Source organism: Lepeophtheirus salmonis, chromosome Z (assembly GCF_016086655.4).
Source record: "Lepeophtheirus salmonis chromosome Z, UVic_Lsal_1.4, whole genome shotgun sequence".
Classification (NCBI taxonomy): Eukaryota; Metazoa; Arthropoda; class Copepoda; order Siphonostomatoida; family Caligidae; genus Lepeophtheirus; species Lepeophtheirus salmonis.
Genome location: NC_092584.1, coordinates 21,196,073 through 21,223,281, shown reverse-complemented (window position 1 = coordinate 21,223,281; position 27,209 = coordinate 21,196,073). Strand labels below are relative to the sequence as shown.

Genomic DNA, 27,209 nt, shown 5'->3' with positions numbered 1-27,209 from the left:
CGGGGTCACGGATTGGACATCCCTGCTCTGAGCATGTAAATTTTTATGTCTGAATTTGTTTCCTCTCATATTGGAACTTTCTGCAGAGGTGGATTTGTAGATTATACGAATTATACTTACAATATTTATTTAATACTGATTTTCGAAAATTGATATTCGCCCTATTTATTAAATCAGTGTCCTTGTCTATGGCGAGGATTAATACAAGTGATTAATGCAAAGGTATTTTCTAAACTGCTTGCTATACAAAACACTTGCAATTAATGTGAGGTATTCTTAAACAGTATTACCTTAGATTTCGAGTATTAAATAATTATTCCTTATCCAAAAAAAAAAATTAAAAAATTAACCAAATTGACATTGAGTATTTTCCCAAGAATATTTTTTTCACAATTACATTGCAACATATCTGTAATTACAAGATGCTGAATGAAAACCTATTTTCAGAATGATTAAAGTAAAAAAAGTTTTTACCCTTTGCTGACATCATCCAAATTTAAAACAATCATCCATTATCTAAAATACATACTTGCAAATTAAAGTATTAAATTACATAAATTATTGAAGTAATAACTACTAATACGATTCGTGTCGAATAAGTATTTTCTCTGTACAAATATTCGTATAAATGAACTAACTATGAGTTTGCATTTTCAAATGCAACACTATCTCATAGCAGTGGCAGAGTGGGACAACTTGCACAAGGGAGTCATCCGTAAATTTTACCGGCTCTACACTACAGATTTACAAAAGTTAGGTGATCCTTTTTATTTGACAAAAAAAAATATTTTTTATCCTTTTTCAAAATTTCGAGGTATTTTTTAAGAAAAAATAAATTTAAGATCTTCTTGCAAATCTGACATCTTTGTAATATTCATGTCAAAGATTGTCACTCACTTCTCAGCCCTCCATGGAACGGATTTCAATGATCAACGTGTTTTCAGGTGTAAGAAGCTCAATGGTTCTTACATTATGTACTCGTTCAACAAATACGTATCAGTATAGGTTTTTTTTTGGGGGGGTGGGCGGGTGTCAAAGTTATGATTTTTTACCTTAACACCACGGCACAATAGTGTGCCCAAATAATTTTCAGATAAATTCCAAAGGTTATGTTTATCTGGCGTCACTCGAACCTTTTTTTCTGAAACCCCGAAAAGCAAACTCAAAATAACCACCACCAGCTTCAACCACAGCCACCAACTGTGATGAGGAACTCCTAGTCCATGTTGGACACTGACTCGAGAATGGAGACAACAATGTTATGAGCATACTTATGGGACACTCTCTCCCATACATATTAATCCCAGGGTTGAAATCTGGGTAACTAAGAGACCACATTTCCTTTGTCAAAAGTATCAATTGTATTTAAAATGTTAATTTTTCTTGAATAAATCCGCTTTCAATTACCATCTTAAAACAAACTACATCAATATATTGATCTAGTAACATCAATTTAAGCTCTCAATCATCATTATTCTTGAAGGTATTTGCTCCTTGGGCAAGCCCCGGGACAGAGGCACACATTAATGCTAGTACGGCGTTCGTAGTTGGAGAACATCTCAAGGGGTTTGTACTTTTTTTTCAACAGTTTTTTAGGTTGAATCAGATGAGAACACTTTCATAAGCATACATCTCAGATTTACCAGGAGATAGAGGTCTAAAAATGTTCTGGGTTCAAAACCTCCACCTTATTTATTTAATAAACCCATTTATAGTATGGTTTAAATAGTTTCTGGGCTAAGTCCCCCCCCAATTGATGAAAGCTAGCATCGCCTCTGACTACACATAAGCACACAAACAAGATCAAAAGTTTGTCATTGGCAAGCCCCTTGGGTTGAACTTTTCAAGTAGCTCGACTATAAAAGTGAAGAAAAGGACGATATTAATCTACTATAATATGGCCATTTTGGTAAGAGCTACTATAATAGTCTAACAATCACAGATATTATATTACCTAATTAAATATACGTAATCCAAAGTATTACTCTACTTAATAAATCATCCTATTAAGACATGGACTATTATGCAGAGCGAAACTTTATCATAATGTACTTCTTCTTAAGAATCAAATTAAAAAAAGAACTGCTAAAATGTATTGTGACAATGGAATTTAATATACTTTTTACGCATAATTTCTTTTGAGATAAAGTGAATATTCATTTGCTTGGCTTTTGTCAAATGGTTGGGGTAGAATAAATACAATTAAATGACTTTATGTATATATACTATTTACAAACTAGTGATGTTCATTACCCCGCTACCGAAATGTTTTCTTTTTATAATACAGAGCATGAATAGAAATTGTCTTTTATAACATCTCCAAATTTATGATCTGTCCTCTCTACTTCAAGACAGGACCGATCATCATTTTCTCGGATTCGGATCAGCTCAGATCTTTAGACGTAAATATTGGGGTTAATATCGAGTACACAAGCTTTCAGATCCAGATCCCTAACCAAAATTAGACGTATACTTGGCTTGAGATTTATGATAATTTTACCCGACTTTCAGACCTTCACAATATAGGATCCGGATTTCTGTTATATTTTGATTGATTACTTGTTCCAAAACAATGAATAATTATTAGTTGTATATCAGTGTACACGTCGTTACCTTTACCGTATCTCATAACTTTTCCTCGCACTATAAATAGAAAAAATAACCAAAATAATTTGGTAGTTAGCCCCAATTCTTTCAACTATATGTATAATTTTATTCATTAATATGAAATAACTGAGTCAGAAACATGGACAGCTGACAGCCAAATACAGTGTATACTTTTGTGTTAGTGAGGTAACGCCATCTAGAATAAACACAAGTAGGGTGTTACCTGTATTTAGTTATCACCTGTTAATTTGTCTACTTTTTTTTCTCCTAATCAATGTTCTGAACGTTGATTGGCTGTGTTAGGATTAATTACTTTTCAGCTGTTAACAATTCTCAACAACTATTGAATAAGAACTCCATTATTGGGAAGAATTGTCTTACTACCAACTGATTTTGGCCCTTTTTCTTGTGTCTTTTTGGGGAGGGGATGTATAATATTGGTAATTGTGGTTCCAATGATAGATAAATAGTTTGTATACCAACTAATAATTATATTCAAATAGAAATAACATTGGGCTAGTCATTGTTCCGCAATCTCCTCAATCTATGAATCCTAAATTTTAAAAAACAGAGCAAAGATATAAATTAACATTTGTCCTACCGTCTGGAAAAGGCAAATTGTTCTTTTGGACAGGTTAATACAGGTTATATTTTGTTTCAATGGACAAGTGATCCCAATTCAAGCCAACTAAGTTTGTTTTGACATATGACAAAGTTGCAGTATCGTATATGACAGCCATGATTTACTCAGAATTTTAGAAGTATAAATTTTGAATAAATACCATATGTTTCAAGATATTACAACCAATTTAAGAAATCACAGTATTGATTCATGGAGAAGTAATCCATGATTGATTTCGTACTCATGCTATGAAAATACGTTAATATTTTTTAAATATTTATTATAATCAAATTCAACCAATAACCAAATCAGTTACTTACACATTGATAATTACCATAACAACATTTTTATGAATTATAACTCTCCCTGAAGCACTTTTGACATCAAACTTTTCAAATTGTAGGACAGTGTTTGTTTGTTTTTGTTGTTGCTTTTTGTAGAACAGGTAAAAAAATAATGGTAAGCCTTGTAACGTCATCAAATTTATGGACTAGCCCATCGCCCTGAATAGGATAACTCTAAAAAAATATGGGTACCGTGATATGACCAGTATATATGTGTATCACTAACGGAAGTTTGTGAATCCATTAAAATACTAGTACATCGCTCTTTTGTGTTTTCCATTTATAATGCAGTTCACACGTAGGGTATGATTGGTAATAATGGATATAATTTCTACTTACAAGATAGTCTAGAGTCATTTTCAAGAAAATATTTTTTTTTCCAAACAAATCATATTGTTCACAGTTTATCGCACTAACATAAAAATGGACAGTGTTTTTGTTATCAGCAGTCCATTTTTCTACACCCCCCTCCCTTAGTATTTGGAACGTTGTTTGGTTACATTGGAACAAGTTCTCATGTTAAGCTAAAAACAATTTATTTAATAATAATTGTATAAAGCTGAATAAACAGATGCTGAGTGGTATGAAAAGAGTAGATTTTAATAATCATTAACAGAAGTATGACCTTTTTTTATTTTGTTTCTTTTTGGAGTAAAGATAACAATTTGATATACAGGTTTGATCTTATCTATTGGTATTTCATTTTTTTTCAACTTTTCTATAGTAAAACTTAGACAAAAGGTTTTGCAAAGTCATTTATTTTAAAAAATCATCTGAAAATAGAGCTCCACACAACTTTTAATCCACTTGTGAGTCACCATCTCTAATAATTGCTTCAATATTAGGCCTAAATCCCTGCATACCTTGACTATGTTCGGGTTTGGGCTAATAAAGGGTTCGCGTCTGGGGAGGAAGTCGGCCACATATTGAGGTCCTAAAAGTCCAGAAAGTTGTCTCTCAGGAAGACCAGGGTTGTAGTGGCGCTATGACACGGACCTCCACTTTGATTGACAACAAAGTTGTCCCCAACATTTCTTTGGTCCAAAGTAACACTTTTTTATCTAAAAGTTCCGGTAAAGCAACTGTATTGAGCTGCACTTTCCTCCCCGCAAAAATGGAAGAGCAGACTCCACCACTCCCAAGAGTCTGGTTCCAGGTGGATTTTTTTATTCTGAAGACATGTCTTACTGAAGTTGAGACATTCTCTGGTTGTTTGGTTGTGATGAAGAGATTGTCAGGTTATTTACAGAGGCATCAACAGTCAAAAAAAAAAAAATCATCAGAAAAGAGCAAAAATTTGTTGGAATTTTTTGTTGGCCTTGAGAAAATTAAGACTCTTCCTTGCTCTTTCCAAGAGGCTCAGCTTCTTTTGTTCAGATATAAGCTGTCTTGTTAGCCCCATCTTTCATTTTACAACAACATCATTCCAAATTGAAAATAATAAAATGTTTTGCCCCTAGACAAGATCAACCCTTTATCTATCCAAATAAATTGATTTTTTCTATAACGTCATATATAACATACTACTTCAAAAGTGAACTTGTTGGTGATTAAAGAGCTGTATTCGATTCCACCTCTTAAGAGTCAAGACCGAGTTCTCATGCTCCAAGACCAAATCAAGGTCGAGTAGCACTTTAATAAGTCCCTCATTAAACAGAACAAGAAGTTGGAAGAGTAAATAAAAATACATAAATAGTTATTAGATCCCTAAAAAAGCTAGGTTGGACATTGTATCCGGGCTATCATTGTTTGTCCCCTCCCCCGGACATTGTGTTTTAGAGTAGTCTCTTGGGCTCAGTGCTTTTAGTGTAAAAAATGTATTGAATCTTGCGTCTATCATATTTAATAGCTAATAAAAAACAATTTTTATGCTATTTTTGATACAAAATATATAACGTTTAGTTACTTGATTCAAGCGTATAGAGTGGATGCAATGCTTCTGCTTTATATTTCATGCCCGATGGAAATCTTTTCCAACGTGCTCCAACGTTTTCAAACAAACACTTTCGCCATTTTGTATTATAGCTATTATTGAAAATTACGAGTATCTTAGGGATGTTAAAAAAAGGAACCGCAAATACACATCATAACCCTGAAAATTTGATGAATGTTTTCGAGAAGAGCAGCTAGGCTTTCATTCAGCCAGATCAGCTACATTACTCTGTGACAAGGAAGGAGGAAGAGAAGGAAATAAACAAAACATCCTCAGCGTTACTCTCAGTCTTTTATGAGCACTCATGAATGTTCAATCAGGTTTTGAATATAGTAGAAAAGAAGATAATGGCCGCTAAAAATCTATAATACTTTTATCACTATTTATAGGTATGCTGTTGCTGGCGGTTGATGTGTATCTCACAATGTGACTGAAGGATGGTGTCACAGGATAATTGTGAATAAATAAACCTGGATATGTTTGATTGATATAAACTGTATTTCTTTTATATATGTAATAATAAAAATAAAATAATAATATTATTGCACTTGATAAAAAATAAAGAATATAACTTAGAGTCTTATAACACTTATGTTATGAATAAAGTATTTATTTTTTTTTGAAAAAAAAACATCAACAATCAACGACTAATAGTAGACAAATTTACCCGCAAAAATATATTTTTTTTTATGGAAAAAAGGATTTAAACACATTGAAATGGCAACGATTTCTTTAATTATTTTTTTTGTATGTCAGGATATCACAGTAAATGAGGCTGAAATGTTTGAATAAAATAATATATGTAATAGGAAATTTGAACAAAAAAAAAAAAAATCAATTATATCTTAACGGCAAACAAGCGTTTAAGCTTCGCTCTCAATGACTTTTTGGGTGCGTCATTCTTGCAATCCCTAAGTAAATCATCAGATGAAACATTATAGAATCTCAGGGTTTCATAGATGGGAGCTGGAACCTCTACATCCACTTCTTCTCGTCTTTTATCAAGCGTAAGCCTTTGGCATTTAATGGTTACCATTCTCTCACGTTCTTTCCGCTGTGTTTTTGGTGTTCGTGGAGTTGTTCCGCTAAGGTTGAGTAGACTTCTCTCACGGGATACGACCTTAAAGGGCTGTTGCTGACTATTGCTCTCAGAGACCTGATGTAAATGCAATAAGCTCTTTGTTGATGAAGGTTCGGCTGAGTAGAGGTTTTCTTTGTTTAGGTGGACCGAGGAGACGGCTCGTCGTACAGGAGGCTTTGGAGGTACAGGAGGAGAGCGAATGTTTTTTGATTTGGGAGGAAGAAGTGGTGCATGGAATTGAGGGGAAATGCGAGCGGTTCTCGAAAAATATTCATGATGATTTATGTGTGTGTGTGAGAATTGTCCCATGGTTGTGAGAGCAGAGACTTCAAAGGCCGAAAGGGCAGCACGATGGGAGGATTTGGCAGAGGTTTCAATGTAGAGAACTGCTTGAATTTGATGACTAACTGTTAATCCTTGCTCTGCGGAAATAGGAGCTAATCCTTGGGAAGCCAAATTGGTTATTATATCTTTGTTTGACCTGAAAATATAGAGAGAATAGATATAAGAAGCTGTTCCCACTCAATGCAAGTAATTATATTAATGAGAAAAAGTGATGGTATATTATGAATCATGAAATACTCGGGGGTTTTAATCCATTTTTGAAGCACCATGAGAATTGAGTCATAAATTATACGAAATATTAGGATAAAGAGTATCAAATTTATTTTGACATTCTACATATCAGCATTAAGGTGAGACTCAGGGGCACACAACGCAACTTTAAAACAGATTAAATATAACCAAATAAAATTACTTTGCAGCTTGAATTACATGTATTACATTACTCATGATCAATGACCCCTTCTACCGATAAGGCTAAAAAAAAGCTGCTAGGTATATAAAAAGAGCAAGATTTCATAATATTTAAATTAATTATTTGTCACACCATTTCAGTTAGTACCGGCCTTCAAAAGACAGCATTCAAAATGTTTGTACAATTGTTCTTTATTTTTGTGAGTTATTATGATAAGTGTGACGCTGCTTTTGTTATTTTCCAAAACAATTTCGTGCTTTAATTTTCGACTGCCTCGGGAGAGGAAAAAATACCATTCAAGTTAGCAATGGCTTGAACAGGTTTATGGGATTCCGCTCTATACAGCGAATAGATAAACACTTTTTGCCCCATGAGTTACTAATAATTAAAATATCTTACCTCAGATCTGACTGGCATCCGACAAGTATGATGGGAACACTAGGTGCAAAATTACGGATATCTGCCGTCCACTTATTAAAGGCAGAAGCTAAAGTCTTTGGTTCGGTGATTTTAAAGCATAGTAAGATAACGTCTGCTTTGGCGTAGAGTAAAGGTTTAACCTTATTCGATCCTGAAAAAAAAAACAAGAATAATATTAATATCAAATAAAATAGTTTAAAAAAAAAAATTTCAAATTGAAAAAAAAAAAAATTTAATAATTTTTTTAAAATGACTGAAATATTAAATTTAAGAAAAATCCTTTATTTAATAACCTCGAAAAAAAACACCCCCAGCTATTAAGTAAAATTTAAAAAAAATTCCAATCCATTGCTTTTCACAGAAAATTATACTTTTTGAGAAAAAAATTTCAAAAATTAAATTTTCGAATATTAATTTTTTTTTTTTAAATTTCAAAAATTCATAGAAAAAGTTTCAAAACTTTAAAATCAAATATTAAATTTTTTGGGCAAATATAAATCAAAAATTTCTTGGGGAGGAGCCCTCCTGCCCACCCCCTGGGAAGCCTCTGAATACTGTTTATATAATATAATATATATTGTATTATATAGATGAGGTAACATTCAGAGTTTAACCTCATTTAATATTTTTTTTTGTTGCCCTCAACATTAAAACATAACCTTCCCCCCTCCACCCCCTTCGTAGGAATCATATAAGGGGTTATTTCTTTAAAAAAATTTAATGTACATATATATTAAAAAAATATATATAATCAAGATATTATATTAGTGGAACAATTTTGTTGTTTAATTTGAACAGTGTGTGAGTTCTACCAAAATGTATTAGTGATGGGACGGAATCGCAAATTGGAGAATCGGGTATTTTTTCTGGAATCGGCATCAGGAAAATAATTGCAGTTCATGGCTTCAAATTCAACCAATCAACCTCCAGAGCACGCTGTTCATAGTGATGAAAATCGTGTCTGTTTTTGGTAGTAATGGGATGATTAATTGGATTTTGAGAATCGGAGTCAGAAATTCGAGAATCGGGTGTATTTCTTGAATCAGAATGGGTATCGGAAAGATATTGTACAATTTGCAATTCGGATTCTCATTTATTACTGGTATTTAACTATTTATTACTTTTCCAAGTTATGAAGAAAAATCTCCCTCTCCAAAATGAGGGATCTTTTTACTAATTGCTTAAAAGAAAATTTAATATTTGAAATTTTTTTTTAGAAAATTGAATATTTGAAATTTTTTTTTAGAAAATTGAATATTTGAATTTTTTTTTCAAAAAGTTTTAAATCAAAAAATTTTTGGGGAATTATTTTTGTATTGAGAAAAGCTTGAGAATTTTAAAATTTTTTTATAAAAATTTCATTTATTTTTCAAAAATTACCAGAACCAAAGCATTCCTTCTGAAATATAATATTGTGGACTATTATTTAAAATATTAAAGGATCGGAATTGGATTTTTTTTTAAATCGTCCCATCACTAATATGTATGTCGACTTCTTCTAAGAGTGTTTGTTCTACTTTTCTCACAAACACTGGGTGGTCGCTCCGTTGTTTTATTTTGTCTTCATGTACCTAATGTATGACCTTACATATATAGATAATTTTTTTTTTTTAAAGATACCTACAATTATTTAAACTATTTTCCAGGAGCAGAAAGGAAAAAAAAACTTGTCAGATATAAAACTTGTAAACTTAAAAACAAGCTTAAGTGATTTGTCTTTAAAATGAATTCCAAATTAGACTATTTAACTATCAAATTAATTAGTACTCCTTAATTTTTATTTAAATATTATTTTGATGAATACTTTGAAAAATGCCGCAAAGCGTAGTAAAATATTATATTTGAACGAACATAATATCAGAGCCAAATATAGTCATATAAATCAAATGAATATTCTTGAGTTTAGAGCGAGATACTCAACTATTACAAGCTAAGGTCCATTTACACTGGATCCAATATATGCATACAGGGAGCAGAAACAAAATTTTCCCGTCGATTTAATCGCGTTTTAGTGTATTTTCTGAGTAGGAAAGTTCCTAATTTTTTTTTGATCAAGTCGTTGCGTCATAAACAAGCTTTGTTTTGTATGCATGCTTTGCTTAAAAGCGGATAACAAATAAGTGGAGCGGATGCAACAAGTATCCGTGTACCCGATTGCTTGACGCACATATTGACCGAAGTGACATTGTTCTCAACGGGGCGGTCAATGTGAGGACCCTCTACAATATCCAACAAGCAAATAAAGTTAGTAAATGGACGTCCAGAACTCGAGGAAGTGGAGTTCTGCACCCAAAACTGGTCTGAATTATGGCGTTATGACATGTGGCCTCCCTCCCCTTCCCAAAAAACTTAAAACCTCTTGATTAATTTTGGTGGGGTACCATTGAGGGCATCACAAATGCAGCTGTGGATGACATGAAGACTAGGGTGTGTGACAACTACCCTGACTACACAATTGTCAAAGCTTTTACCAGCTTCAGGCACCGTATTGAGGCGGTCAATGTTTCTAATGTAGATCATAAGAAATAAAATACAGTCTCTCTGATTTGCCCACCATTCTTCCAAATATATTTTTTCTAATCAGTTTATAGAATTTTGAGTTTTTGAACAAAAAAGTTTTGTTTTTGCTTAGAGAAATGTTTTTCTTCTGCAGTCTATAAGTCTGGAAACCTGCCCTTTAGGACCTTCATGGTATATATCTATATTATACCCTACTTGAACAAGGGTCTAACTAGTATAACACTCGAAGTTTCGAAGTCAGACTGCAGACCACCAGTTAAGTAGTAGACCTATTCACAATATAGCAAACGGTATAATTAAGTATTCCTTACTATGTCAAAAATTTTGTTATAAAACTCATAATGGACGGAGAAAATATGTATATTCTCTACAAAATATTAGTCCCTATTGTCCAGAAGCTTGGCCTTGAGTCAAGACATCAATACCTAGACAAGAACAAGATTTTGAGGAGTTTGGACTTGGAAGATACCTGTGTCTTCATAGCAATGTCATTAGCAGGACTCATTAAAATTTCAGGATGACAACTGGACTATTTAGCACCAGACTGAGAGGAGTCTTAATGCACATTTATGACTTATACAAGACAGAAAGAAGAACTCGGGACTGGCACTCAATTTAAACCATTTTGAGTGCTAAAAAACTCAAGAAATCTGCAACTCCTCGACTCTGAGGCCACAGCTCTGTCACAACAGTTCATCATTGTGAAATAATCACTCAAAATTATTTAATTATCTTCTAAATCACGATTATATGTTGACTTTTAAATTATAAATATATATATATACTTTGCATTAACTATTTAAAATCATTTGTTTAAATAAATACTCAAGTACCTACTTTAATCCCCATCACACCAAAAACCTAATTACATTATTTTTTAAACATCTTTTTACCCTCTTTTACAAGATATATAGAATCCTAGGTACACATAATCCTTTGATTCTCCAAATAAAAATAAATTTCTTTAAATTCAGCGTATATAATTTATAGTATTGGAGCTTATTAAAAGATTGCAAATGAGCAGATCTTTTCAAATACTTATTTGTAAATGCAAGCTATGATAGCAGTAATGAACAATTATAATATGTATATATTGTACATACAAAATAATGACTAATCACTTTGCAAAAAGTGTTACTTGAAAGAATATTTTAAAAGAAAGAACGATTTAAATGAAATTTGAACCCTTAACGAAAAATAATAAAAAAAAATGATAAGTTCCTTCCTTTGTGCTTAATATTTAAATCAAATAATTTCTTATATCAAGTCATATGTACCCTATGTACATATTCAAATAATTATATATACATATGTTATAACTTGTATAAGCAAATTGTACAAGTTAAAGTTTGTACGTCTAATAATGCCTTATTATTTAATTAAATCATCATTCATTTTAATTAAAGACCACATACTAAATGATGGCTGTTATTTCATTTTGATGAATTAATATTTCATATTTATTATATATTTACGAGTAATATAAATGTGGTCATTTGAACCTAATGATATCCTACAGACCATGAGCGGGATGGGAAATTTTGTTTCTCCGTATTTTTACGTTTGTTTCTAAATTAAACAATTATTAAGACAAAATATAAACTTTAAAAAAACCCTTTTTAAAATAACTCTACCTAAATAGCTTAAAATATGTTATTTTCTGTTGTAACATTATTCGAAATGCGGTAAAAATAGTAAATTTAATTATTTAAATACTAAATTAGCTTTTTATTATTTTAAAACTGAGTATGCACGTTTTAAGCCCTTCTCCCAAAAAAGCTAAAAATATGACATTTTGTGTGGTGGTATATTTCGCGATACGGTCTAAACGGTTAATTTAATTATTTAACCACTATTTTACAAATGATAACATTTATTCTGCATTATTTAAACAAAATATGCACTTTAAAAGCCCTTTTCAACCTAATTTCCCCTAAAAAGCTTAAATTGTAGTATTTTTTTAATTATCATAGTACGAAAGGTGGTCAAAATGGCAAATGAAATCCTTTAAACAATAATTTCCAACTAAAATCATGTATTATTTAAACAAAATATGCACATAAAAGGGGCTTTTTAAGCTAACTCTGCCGGAATTACCTTTAAGTGTGGTGTCATAGTTCAAAAAGCGGTCAAAACGGTAAAATTAATGATTTAAACAATAGTTTCCAATTAAAACATGTATTCTGCGTTATTTAAACAAAATATGAAATTAAAAAAAAAAAAGATCAAGGAACAAAATATTTTGATGACCTTCTTTAAATAAAAAAAAAATCCACCGTGCAGAGGCCTTATTTTATTTATAAACAAAAAAAATAGCCCTGGTATATTAGTCAAATGCCCCTTTTTCGCAAAAACCGACCTTGCTCACAAAATAGTTATCAATGAGTAATTTATATTAAAAAAAGTCAGGTTACATCATAACTAATCTATTTACCATTCTAGGAATATTCAATTATTGCATGACCCAGATTATTAGGAGTTTAAACTCTTCATATCATATTTTGGTTGCAACTTGTACAAGTTACAACATGTACAATATATATATATGCTAATATACCATTTGTGTGACTTACCTCCTCCAGGAGTATCCCATATGGTGTAATAAACATCTCTATTCGACACGACATGAGTCCAATTATGTTTTTCAATGCTTGATGTCTTGTAGTAATTCTGGAATATTAGAGAATACACAAAATATTAAATTAAATCTTTATACAACATAGGAATTATGTAACATATATAGACAGATTTGTTTTATTTTTAGATATTCGTTCCTCATAAATGTAAAATAATTATTTAGCCGACATGGATCACAAAGCACTTTAAATACAAATATTGGCATCCTACTTTACTTTTAACATATAAAATATAAATATAATTTGGAAGATGGGGACTGCCAAGTGAATATATAGAATTATCAGCTTCAGCCAAATGATGTCTAAGAGTCACAAACCTACAGAGAATAGTTGTTAAGAACCTACATAGGTGTACATAAGAATTCTATCAACTTAGTAGGGAGATTCTATGTATGTGTTGTTTAAAAATAAGTCAAGTACATACATTATTTCAACAAACGAAGCACTCAAAGGATCTTCTTACACTCAAAAGACCCCAGACGGAGTAGCAAGGTACTTATTGTATTAATGATGAAACAAAAGAACGCTGTACACAGGTTAAGTACACATAGGAATCCCGTGTACACAATTGTATGTGCTCCTATAAATAAGTAATAATTACGTACAAGAAGAAGTCTTATCAAACAAACACATACAAGGATTTAAGGGAAGGCTTATATAACTACTTGTGTAAACTTGGCAAAAGTTATTAGGAGTCGACGAACAGACACACTTTTCTTTAATACTATTCAAGATGGGATTTTGATACTTTTCCCTCAAACCATTTCGCCTGAATGATATTTTGACTCGGGGAGATTTCCCCTTAATATATACATAAATGAGGTTTAGACCCGCACGTTATACTTACTCTTTCTATCTTGAAATTTGAGAGAGTGACAGCGGATACTTGAAATTCAATTATAACAACCTCTTAATAATAAGGTAAATAATATATTATTTGAGTAAGAGGAAAAGGGGAAAACGAATGACTCCTATTAATAGAAGAACCTTCTATCTTTAAAATAACATTGAAGAAGGGGAAATATTATAATTGTATTTAAATTAATAAATATTTATGCATTTTTAAAACAATTTACACCAAGGATAGCCGATAATGATTACATCGTAGAAATAAGTTAACAAAATGGGGACCTATTTAATTAGAATGGGCACTTGGTAGAGGGCAAAACCTTCCCCTAAAATCAAATTGAGTTATGTATCTCCATTTCTTACAATATTATGGTCAATTATGCATTTTATAAGTTGTATGTTACCTTCCAAAATTGAATGGCGTCTTACTCTGACTATAAATAAACTCTGTACTCTGTTTAACCAAAAATGTATATGTAACTTTTGCCCAACCCTGGTAACTAACTAACAAACAAACAGAGGGCACCCTTCAACTTCATTGCGGTAATAATATTGAAGGAATATGAAGTAGACGCAATAACTGTTTTTCCTTTTCTAATTCCTAAAACCCAAGTTTCATTGGTAAAAAATTTCCAAACTCTACTGGCATAGGCCGGGATTTCAATGCTCACTTCATCTTCTAGAAGAAACTATTCAACTCCATTTTTCAAACACACCATCACAGGACAATAAGGGCAAAAAAATGAACACTGAAGGTAAAACCAACGAATTTCAAAAAATAAATACAAACCACATTTCCGACCAGAGGTAAAATTAGAAAAATCAATGAACCTAGAAATTATTACCATACAACGTTAGACAACCTTGATATTTAAAATAATACGACATTCCATGAATGCATGAAATGGTAACTCGTAAAAAAAGAATGGAAAAAAACACGTGTACATTAGTAGTTAAGTTATAGCAAGGGGTAAAATCCCCTCTTAATTAGTCATAAAGTTCTATAGAAGTCCATATGACGACAACAATGAAAAAGTATAGCTTATAAAATAAAAATGAATTACTCAATTACTTTTCAGTCTTCATATTTCATATATATTTTATCATTTGAATCTTGAAGAAACAATTGCAAATTATATAACAGATTTGTATATCTATAGCCATTTCTATTATCATTCCCTATTAGGAAAAGAGACATCCTTTGAACCAGAAAAGCAATTTGAGCTCTGAATACAACAAAGAGAAAAACCCACATTAGAAAGATCTGTTCAAAACATAGAAATAATATATCTTAGAAGCATTGAAGGATGAAGTTTCCTTTCAATAAACATTTTTGCTATTGTAATATTACATACCATCACAAGAGTATCCTTAGAGCATCTCACAACTACCTTTTGTAAGCTGTAGACTTGTTTATTTATAAATTATGAATATATTGGATGTTCATAAATGATTCAGACTGCTCCCGTAAAACAATAAATTACGTTCAAAAGTTTACAAAAAGTACTCAATCATTTCACATAGACTTTTCTGGCTGGAATAACCTCATGGCAATGGTTTTCCAACTCCCACAACTGCCTGCAGTTATCATCTCCGTTCACTAACTTCATCACCATCTGCGTGTGAGGTCTTCATGACCATCAAAATCGTTATCCCGGAGAATCTGCTTTAGTATAAGGGGGCAAAAATCGGTCAAAGGGATTGAGCTCCGGGCTGTGGAGACTCTGTTTGCTCGTTTCCACCTTTCTCCGAGTTGGAAGCGGCCTTATCCCTGTTGGCCTGAGAGAGAGAATGGGGTATACATTTTGGAACAGACTAATATTTTGTTTTCTGTTCTTGATTTACTGTATTTTTTTTTTTGCCCCACTTATCAGTGTTCTAACATTGAATGCTTCCATTCTAATTAGCTCTGGTAAAGCTTGGAACAATTTCCCTTTGAATTATTGAATAATAACCACCACTATTTATATCTTTTATTTATATCGCAGATTATCACTGTTATATTATTTCTTCACTATTTTCAAAATAAATTACATATTATTAAAATCGACATAGTATTTTATTCGATACTGTATTAAAATATTACTAAGTATAAATAAAATGGCTATGAAGAAATAGCCAAAATTTCTTTATAGAAATAATAAAATGACCCATATATATGTTATAAAAACAAACGACGAGGGATCAACAAGGAATTGTATTCCTGTATTTTTGGAAATGTACCATAAGTATAGAATAACTTATTACTTCGTGTATTTTTAAAAAAGAATACATTATGAAATAGCCATGACGTATCAAGGGAGAAGAGAGAATCGACAGCTGACAATAAAAACGTAGGGTATTTTTGTGTTAGCGAGATAACGTCATGATACGTCACGACTAGCCTACGTATTTACTCCCAACCTCGACTGTCAAAAGAAAAAAGAAAAATTTAAAACAACAACAACATATGGTTGCTAGTCCTCTGTATTTTTCTTGATGACAACTGTTAATTATTATTTAAAGAATATTCATTCACGTTCTTACATAATGATTTAATAATCTTATAAATGACAGAGTATGAAATGAAGATCCTTGATTTTTAGTAAGTAACATCAAAATCAAAATCCTATCTTATAACTTTTTTGACCTCATCATATATGTAGAGTCAGCTGATTTAAATTAAACAAGAGTCAACATATTGAAATTAATAAAAACAATTGAAAGGAAAATGAACTAAATCTTGTTTGATTAAGAAATCGAGCCGTGCGTAGCTCAATGTCCGCCGAGCTTGGGACTCTAGGGACGATATTTGGTCGTTCCTAGAGAAGGAAATATGCTTCATGGGGATACTGACTTAAAAAACAATTCATAGGTAAGATAGCGTAGTTCTAATATTATAATATTTACTTATATATAATAAAACTCCATCTAACCCATATAAGGAACATTAAAAAGACCTCCATAGATGAGAAGAATTGTCTAACCAATACTAACTGATTTTGGACCTGCTTTTTATTTCTTTAGAATAATGCTTGCGAGATGAAATAAAAGTAAGTAACGACGTCGTACTTTTTTAAATATGCAATGATTTGTTCAAATTGAATTATTCCTCGTTTATCTTGTTTAATATATTAACATTGTTTACTTGGTACACTAAGGATCACTATATCCTCCTAAAATTATTAAAATTTAGTTCGTTTGCTAATCTCCTATTAACTTTTTCTATCTATTTTTGGAGCAACGCAATCGAAAACTGATCGAAACGGACATTATTACACATCAAGCTATCAAATCCCTACAATTAATTATTGGTTTAATTAACTATTAGTGTTGGATTAGAGTTCGAGTTTTTAAACATGAAAACAAGTCGTCGTGTTTGATTAAAGGCATCAGGCACATAAAAATATATTTTTTCAATGATTACCCCAATACGGATGTCAATTAATTCATTATAATCAAGTAATGAGGGCAATGTTATTTTTTATGCTATAAACAAAGCAAAGGACTAAACACCAATTAAACTTTAAAAAAAAATTTCAGTGTATAAATATGACGACGAAATTTATAAGGAATTACTCAATAAAATGCAAAAATAACAGGAGATGAGATTCATATATAATAATAATTAAACCTTTGAGTTTCAATCATTTGAATTCAACTTTTGTTAGAGTTTTTCAAATCAAATTTTCTGGCAAGTTTCCCGAATTTCCAGAAACTCGGAGACTTTAGTAAACGATAACTTTTTGGAGATCAACTGATACTCTAATCCAAACCAACTAATTATACCCCTGCGAACGTTAGTTTTTCCGGTCTCGGTTTCTTTGTTTGTCCATTACGGCAAAAGTTATAGATCGGTTTTGATCTAACTTGGTAAGAAGATTATATTGTCAAAGGAAGAGGCCATTAAGTTTGAAGAGGTCAAGGTAGAACAAAATGTCCATAGGTGAAGGTTTGTACTCTAGAAAGTGTCTATTCTAGTTCCTCCGCAACGACGTTGAACGGAAATTATCTTTTTGCGTATGTTTGTTTGTTTGCTAGTCACAAGGATTACTGCAAAAGCTACGGATGGATTCTAATCAAACTTGTTATTCAGATTATAAATGGTCACAGTAAGAGATCATTAAGTTGTCAAGGTAATACAAAACGTACAAAATACATGATTGACAATAACTTTGGAACAAATTGTGATACACAAATACTGTTTTTAGGCGAAGGCTTTGCACTCCTCCGAGTGCCCATCGTAGTTAATAACTAAATTCGGGATTTTTTTAAAGAAGGAAAGGTTCATAGATGCAATGAAGAACTTCCATATTATTATATACAAAGTACCATTATTTATTTTATATTCTGAATGAATTTAAATATGAACGAGAATATCAAAAAAATTGACAACTTTTTTTTTCTTCAAGGACTTACTCTCCATATAAAAACTTCTTTTTTTTTTTTGTTCATTCAAGAAATGCAATTTCATCCCTCAGTTACGTATAAAACCATGTATTTGTATTTACATAAGAAAAATCAGAGGTAAACAATTTAAAATGAAACAGCAAATTAAAGTCATATCTAGCCTTTTCCCTTCTTTCAATTAATTAGAAGCAATAACAGACTGTTTCAAGGACAGACAGAAAATATGTATATTCGATTGAATCAAAAGAATACGGACAAGGATAGACCCAGAAGAAAAATAAATAATATAAAGATGATCCAACGTTCTCATTGGTTTTTGGTCAATTGATTATTTGAAAAGAGGTAGAAATTCTTCAAAGCTGTAAATAAATATACAAACAGTACTAAATTGTAGGGAAAAAACGCTGAAGAATGGTCAGATGGCGAGCACTTAACCTCCCCCTAAAATCAAATTGAGTTATGTATCTCAATTGGTGAAAAAGTTGTGGTATATTATACATTTGTTATGATTTTGAGTTACGTTTTGACCTTAACTTTTCATAAATTACAGGCATCTGACAGTGATCAGTTATTTTCTTCCTACAAAGTTTGATCAAAATTGATTCGTTACTTTTGCCGTAATCCTCATGACTAACAAACAAATAGGATCAAAGACATAACCTTCGTTGGTGAAGGTAAAATTATGCACCTATTGTTTAGAAGACGAAATCATGTAACCCCTAGCTTGATCCCCCTTACGCCATTGTCTATGAAATTAATAGTTTTGGATTGAATATATAGATAACTCTAACAAATCTGAACTATGTAATCAAATCCAAACGTGGAATTTATGTAACTTCTTATGTAAATTCCTAATTTAGTTTTAACTCAAGAGATTTTATACTTTTTTTAAAATTTAAAGGATTTGATGTGAATATATTTTTATGTGATTTATCATCCAAATCGTCTAAGGAAATAAAACGATTTGCATACGGCTGGAAACTATTTATTACCGTTGAACAACTTATGTTGAAAGAGATCTGTGATGATAAATCGTTGTTTACACTTCTGCTTAGAGGGATAATTAATGGATCGACGGAATGTTCCCTCTCGATTTAAGCAGCAAATATCAATCACCACTTTAACCCTCCATAAACACGAAGTCCTACAACATAAAATTTCTACCTCATGGCTTCTTTGTTAGATTAAATTATGGAATGAATCTAATTTTCTTTCTTCTTCAAATCCACCTCCCCCCTTCTCATGTTACAATGGCTTTAACACATCATAATAGGTTCATGTACATTGAAAAAAAACCAGCCGTCAAGGAGTTTTAATGTCCCTTTTCAATGGCATGAAGAGCAGATGCATGACTTGAATTAACGGATACATTCAGGAAAGCAGTTCCAAAATACTTTAATATGGATATTGTATAAGTTCCAAGCGTTCCATACAGCAATTTTGTATATGTGTCAAGTATTAAAATTCACATTTTTTAAGACCACAAAAGATCGTTCATTTTTGTATAAGGTTTTTAATCAAGGGATGTACATACTATGTAGCTAACCAAAAATATCATCATGTACAAGTTGGGATATTGTGGGATGTATTGTTTGTGACTACTAAAATCAGACTATACATTAGAGTGGGGTTTTTTTTTGCAACTCTTTTTGAATGTCGATTAGAGCAGGTTAAGAAAATAAACCATGGAAAATTTAATCAAGTCTAAAATGTCATCTTTAGGTAGCACATCTGCTTTATAATTTGAAAAGAGACAAAAACTTCTTTATTTCGTCAATAAAGATTAAAATATCTATTATTAATCATTATTCCGCATGAATTGATTATGATAGACATTATTTTCACCTATAAAAAAAATTAATTACTTTTTTTTTCTAAAGCTAAAATGGAGCAAAAGAGAGTAGGTCATAAGAAAAATTTCATCAACATTTTCTTGCAAAGAAAAGAAAAATGATGAGGGTTTTTTTTTAAAGCTTTTAACTCTTTTTTTTTTTTGTTCCATGGGTAATTTTAGAAAAAAAAAAAAAAACTTCTTTGATATTTTTTATAGGTTTGAAAAATGTCTATCAAAATTATTTTATAGAAATAATAAAAAATGTCTTCTTAGTGCCTATATTGACTAAATAAAGATTTTTTGTATCTTTTCATAATTTGATCCAGATGTGCAACGTAAGGATGACCTCGTAGGACAATGCAATTTTGCATAGGGGTGTCTCATACCATATAACAACTTTCCTGCACTATCTGTAGTCGAAATTCGAACAAAGTTGAACAACAAAACGCTCAATTATACATGATGTAAAGGGGCATGAGCAAACTATTACTAAACATGGATATATGTAATATTGAAGGGCTGTCATAGTCTGTAGCGAAGAAAAAAATATGAAAACAAACTATTAATAAACAATAATAAATGCAAGACAGACCCACAGACATCCTCAGCTATGTAAAGAAACTACAAAACAACGTAAACTTATCCTAATTGGTCCTACAGAGTGTTCTGTCAGTCCAGTCTTAGGGCCGCTAATATGTATCAGTACTTGGGCCGGTCCTTTGGACTATCAGTACGAAAACTGGTTAAAAAAATAAAAGTAATCAAGGACGTAAGTCCTACACTGATGTGCATGACTCAACTTAAATAACTGACTTCAGTCCTAAATAAGGATCAACACAACAATACTACCCTCTATTTGAAAGGTCCATTATGCACATGTGAACAACCAACGTTTTTTGTAAATTGTAAAAGCTATTTCAATAAACTAAGTGACTAATTAGTGGGGATTAAGTCAATTTACTTGGTTTGCGTAACAATCGAGTTGTTCATGACTGTATGTCAAAGCAAGCAAATCTGGGAAATAGCATTAATTCTGTGGAGGGAAGGCAAATAACTGAACAGCATCTGGATAATACCGTTAACAAACAAGGGGCAGAATAGTCCTACCTTCTATAATAATGTATTTATTTATAATAGCACCAATCCTTTTATTTACCGATATCTATTAATGAATTCCGTCATTTTATTTTGATGTATTACAATTACTTATATTTGAAGGTATTTATTATATATTGAGGAGAAATTGAATTATGTACTTTTTAATGATGATATATGGTATTTCATGTGCTATATAATACTAAAATAGTATTACGAAGTAATCGTCATTAAGAAAGTCAGAATTTACACCATTAATAATGATAAATCGACCATCTAGTGGAATGTCAATAATTACATTATATAGAACTTAATATCCCTGGAAGTATTTACAACAAATTATTTATATAAAATACTTAATTATATTTGTGGGTTGCCATTTGTGCAATCTGTGTATAGGCACTACAAGGTTCAACTTGTGCAAAATCCTGCCTTATACATTAGAGTGATCATTTTAGTAAATGTAGAAGGATTATACAATAGTTTTGCCTTCAATCCAAATCTTTTTAATACTCACCTCGGCTAATTTAAAGATGGTTGATAATTTCAGTAGGAGATTGCGAGAAGATATTGATTTTAATTATGCTCCAAACAAATTCCCTTTGCAAAACACAAACAAATAGTCAGCAAAACAAATCGAACAGTGACACAATATCAAAGATTGATAAGTAATGTTCACTTACAGATATCATTGGCTAATTGGCAATTTATATGATCATTAAAGTATGACTCAGTTGCTTTCTTACATTAGCATAGTGACATATTATTTTCATATCTAAAATATTTATTATATAGTCTCAAAACCTCATACTAAGAATAGGCAAAATCTGCAAAATCGCCCTATTGTGTTTTGGAAGGACTTAGGAGGGATTTTTTTAATTCTAAGACGAGCCATTTCCAATAATTTAAATGGGGACCTTCATAGTATTCCATTACAAAATGTGAAACCTCTACAATGTATACATTTTTAAAATATAAATTACTTTTCCTGGGGATTCCTTTAAGCATCGTACTAAGAAAATTTCATGCATATAATACATATTATCTTATATTTTCAAGCTATTAAAACAATTAACTTCTTAGTCCTACCCAAAAGTTCAATGAGAATAAGTAAAGTAATTATGACTAAGAAAGTAACGAAAGAAAATAGGAATTCCTTTCATAAATATCTTATTTAGCCCCGAGTTAAATTACATACGAGCTAATTATTACAATGAGAGGGGCCCTACCACAGAGGTTGGAGAATCATTCATTAACATGAAACGTTCTACTCTCTGTCGGTGTCTTTCTTCTAATGCGTAGATACTACCCGGCTTCGATAGTCATACATATTGATGTTGCGTACAAGTTGTAACTTGTACAAGAAGAATGAAACATCTTTTTCAGTTATAACATTGGCCATTGTCATTAGCAACTTACTAGTAAAAAATTGACGGTCATAATTAAATTTTGATCCATTCAAATGACGCATTTCTAAAGAATATAACTGTGGGCATTTGAGTATTGTAACCTGATGAAGAAAACACCTAATGAATGAGTAATTTTCTTCGTAATACTCAAAAAATTAACACAGCAATGTTTCAATCCTCCACGATTATTGTCCTAATCCTATTTGCCTACTCTAAATTCTTCATATATTTTCTTGGATGCAAATTCTACAATTTGCTTATTCTAGTTATAATTTGTAAAAAATCGTAACTTGTACAGCATCTATGCAATGATATACCTGAGTAAACGCTTATAAAATTACCTATTAAGAAAATAAAGCAATATCCAGGGGCTTCTGCAAGATCATATAAATTTATTTATAAAATTTTTTTTTTGGGGATTTTTTTGAAAAATAAATCCCAAAATCAAAATTGTGGAAAAAAATCAAAATTTAAACTTAAAAAATTCACTGTTTTGGAAAAAAATCAAATATTCATAGAAAATTGATTTTTTTGGAAAAAAAATTCTCAATTTCACAGCTGTTCTCTAAAAAATATTGTTTTGAAAAAAAATTCAAAAATTAAATTCTAAATATTAAATTTTTTGGAAAAAAATTTCAAAAAATTCATAGCCATTTACAAAAAATTACATTTTTTGGATAATATAATAGAATAATTAAATTTTTCAGATATTTTTTGAAGAATTAAACTACTTGTAAATCTGGATATTTAGGGTATCTACCGCCCCTCCAGCCCTCCCTCTACAGATGCCCCTGCTATCTCATAAATCTACGAATTCTATCAGTTTTGACTAAAGAACTGTTTTTCAGTTGAATAACTTATTATACAGTAATATAACCCACCATTTGCAGGTAAAATTATTTCAATGTCAGTTCGTAGTACTATATACAAAATCCCCTTAGGGTATCCACTAAACCATTTAGCCAGACAATTAGAGATATTGTTTCATAAAAATGCAGTCACAAATGAATTTATCAAACATATCCTTACTAGTGCTGGGGTTTGGCTATGGAAATCCTACTGGTCTGAGACTATTATATTTTTATTGGACCAAATTATTTCGGTTCAACAAAACAGGTCAGTCTGGACATGTCTTAGAGAAAAAATCCGTCTAGATCGGTTTTCAGATAAATTGTTTATAACATGTCAACATATTTATTTTCAAGTGTGATGACGTTATACGAAGTTAAAACAGAGTAGCTCAGATGATTTTTTATTCTGTCGTCTATTATGTGTATACAGTATTTGCTCTAGAGTAGTTTATGTAGTTTTGATATTTTTTTGAAAAAATTAATGACGGTTAATTAATGAAGAAAAAAAATTAGTCTCTCATAATATATAGAACAGGAAAAAATCGGTCTAAACCGATTTTACGGATAAATTGTTTATAACATGACATCATATATATTTTCAAGTGACTAAAGACCGAACCGAAAAAAAAAATCCCTGCTCCGAGTCTCTAACACAAATCCTTACCTCATTAAATTTATTATGAATGTTCCGATGAATCAGGGATGACTTTCCAACCTTGTGATCCCCCACGACAACCACTCTTACATCCTCGAAAAAGTCCATAGAGTTTCCTAAACTCCCCATACTAAATAAATTCTTTTTTGACATCACACTTCAATAAATATTATTATTAATAAAGTAATCACTTTTCTTTTTATTTAAATCGTATCCACTCAACTTGAATATGATCACTTAACTGAATATTTAATAGTCCAAATATTTTACTTTTGTTTTTTCTCAAGACGTGTGTGCGTATTTTTTTACAAACGGGCGTGATGGGACGGTGAACAACTTCTGAGTGTGTGTACATATTACAGGCCCGATTGGATTTTGATTCTGTGGTACTCCTCCATAAGTGTTATTATTAATATTGTTTTTGAATATGCGATGTAAATAAACGAATAGACCATTTTTATACTATGTGGTTTTTTTGCGATTTTTTAATAAATTAAGTGATATTTTGAAGCAGTTCTTTTTAAGTATGAAATATATATTTCAGTTGCCACATTAAACTAACTAATATGAATCATATAAAATAAAATGACAAGTCAGGCTACGAGGTGTTGGGTTTCGGACCAACCTAAGGACTTTCAAGTCAAAATATGAGAATCTATACAATAAATATTATCTAATATAAAAGGGTGATCCCTTATTATTACACAGTCGAACCGAGACGGCAATAACTTGCTTATCAGTCTCGGTTCTTGTACTTATTTTCGTTTGTTGTACTTTTTTGGTATATTTATAACCTTTTAATATTCCATCTACATAATGGAGGCCCCCTGTATACGACACATGTGTACTATCTATTTGTAGAATGAAAGGAAACCTCACTTCTACATCTTCCTCTTCCCCCAGCTTACCCTCACGGTCCCCATTTTGAAAGCAAAATTGTCTTAAGAAACCTTAGTTTTCAGAGCCCATTCTGGAACTTGGGACACGACGCACTCTGCGTATAAGGTAGCTGCGGCCCTGTTTGTATCTAGTACCATATCCTGGGTTCGAATTTTCTACGGACGCCCCTTGTTTTAAGTGCCTGTTACCAAACTGAGCCTGTATAAAAAAGAACCGAGATCCTCACCAAAACCGATGAAATGAAAGAACCGAGACATGGATCGATATAATTGCTGAAACTGAAACCGGGAGCAACCTTGCCAATATATACTCATTACTGTTAAAAATGTTTTTCAGCATAGGTTGACTCAATTTCTCATTAAATATCTCCAGTTCTTTTGTATGTTGTTTCTGTCCATGTAAAACTTACAAATACTCAATTTACTTATCGTCAGCTTTTTTTTCCTAAGGTCTCAAATCGAGGATGACGTTATCAATTAGTTATAAAGGAACTATTTTACATTATAAATAAATGACGGGCAGGAAAGTTCGGACCACAACTTTTTGGGCTTGGCGAAAAGAGATTTAGAGTGTGGGCTTTTGATCTCGGACATAGACGGAATCCTCCATTATTTGAGACACATGTAGCTTAGTTCGTTTTTCTAAATTTCTCCAATTCTAGGAATTGAGTAGTAAATGAAGTGGCCTCTATTTTTTCTTTTATATTCCAGTCATTTAGGAAAAAATTTATAGGTGATTGTTCCGGGTCTCAAAAAGGCCATGTCTTGACACAGGTCTAGTACTACTCTTGTATTCTGAAGAATAGATTTATCAGACTTCCCCTGGTAGGAAATCACTGTATATTTAAATGAGGATTTTGTTTTAATTTTTTTTTTTTTTGTCGAATATCTAATCGATAATTGATGATAAGATGATCTAGAGTTTTCTAAAGTCCGTGTACGGTTTCCTCTGATAATTCTTCTTTAGGTACATACACAAAGAAAAATGTCATTGGAGTTTGAGAATCGTACGTGTAAAAAGTGTCTGTTATCGTTCTAAAAGTCAAGAAATTCTAGACAAGAAGTGGATTGAGTTAGAAAATATCAGGCTTCAAGCTAAGTAAGAATACAAGGTGTTGTGTTTTGGGCCAGCCCACGGCTATCATGGCAAAATATGAGAATCTTTACAATAAATGTAATCCAATATGTGCCCTTATCGGTCTTGTGGTTCAAGAAGTTCAAGAACTATATTATTAAAATTATCAATGTGGTAAGCAGTGGCAGTGTTTTTGGGAGGCATTGGGCACTTGTTCTAGGCCTAATTGAAAAAAAATTCTTTAAAATTAAGTTCTACGAAAATCAAGACTCGAAGTTATTTTCCTAGCAAAAAAAATTTCGTTAACAAATGAGATTTCGTATTTAATTCAGATCTAAAAAAACGAAAAGGGCCCACCACATTTAACTTTGCCATATGCACATGGTAAAACCGTTCCTGTCGGTGAGGCTTTTATATCGAGTAACCAAAGGAATGAAATTTTCTAGATCCTACAAATCACAAGCATTTTTCAAGTTTAAACATCGTTTTTTCCAACATTCGCAAACTGGATATTGATCGTTTTGTGAATCAACTTAACAAAATAACGTTGGCTCTGATTTTAAAGATGTCCCCTGTTTTACAGATCTTGAGGATGTGACTTAAGGAATAACTTAATTCAATCCAAAGCATGAAATAACAAAGCAGTGGGACTTCAATTCCTTGACAATCAACAAAGCAACTTTGTTTCTTTAAAAAAAAAAAACTTATCCATTCATTCGTGACAAAAGGCATTTGGCTTTCAGTAGTCATAAAAGTTATTGTGTATAGTAGGAAAGACAGTGATCCTTTCATAAACAAATAGTCATGCATGTAAGTATTGTAGTATCTGTATCTGGTCCCTTATTGAGACGATGTGTACAGGGCCTTTATATGCCAACATGGAAATGTCAGTAAGAACATTGTATGTAATGTTAGCTAAATCGGTCATAATTTCTGCAAGTGACAACAATTGTTATTAATAATTATAATATTTAATATGCGTCAAGGAACGAGGACTGATATTCAGGATTGAAATGGACCGAGCAAAGACTCGGAACTGTATGGGATAGCAGTTTTCAGTCCTACATAAGGACTGAAATAACTTACGTGATCAATTAGAGTCACAATTCTACAAAATATAAGTGCGAGTCTAAATCTTTTCATCTGGATTAGATTCAATATAAATCAATCTATTTTTATTATCCTGATATACAAGGACATTGCCTTAAGGAGTGATCCTTTAGGAGGGTGGAA

General features: G+C 31.5%; 1 protein-coding gene across 1 annotated transcript; it reads right to left on the bottom strand.

Moving 5' to 3' along the window:
* Positions 1–5,985: 5,985 nt before the first annotated feature.
* Positions 5,986–24,447, bottom strand: LOC121130335 (rho-related GTP-binding protein RhoE). Its single transcript, XM_040726090.2, has 4 exons — positions 24,012–24,447; positions 12,858–12,954; positions 7,744–7,915; positions 5,986–7,068 (listed from the first exon to the last, which is right to left on the bottom strand). Exons 1-4 carry the CDS (start codon positions 24,153–24,155, stop codon positions 6,345–6,347), a joined length of 1,137 nt encoding a protein of 378 aa, XP_040582024.1. The 5' UTR covers positions 24,156–24,447; the 3' UTR covers positions 5,986–6,344.
* Positions 24,448–27,209: the final 2,762 nt, after the last annotated feature.

Excerpts from the sequence above, each read along its gene's own strand:
- LOC121130335 (XM_040726090.2), bottom strand. The coding sequence starts at position 24,155 with ATGTCAAAAAAGAATTTATTTAGTATGGGGAGTTTAGGAAACTCTATG. Across the intron at positions 12,955-24,011 it reads TTCATAATAAATTTAATGAG|AATTACTACAAGACATCAAG; the intron begins GTAAGGATTTGT and ends CTAATATTCCAG. Across the intron at positions 7,916-12,857 it reads ATGGGATACTCCTGGAGGAG|GATCGAATAAGGTTAAACCT; the intron begins GTAAGTCACACA and ends TTTTTTTTTCAG.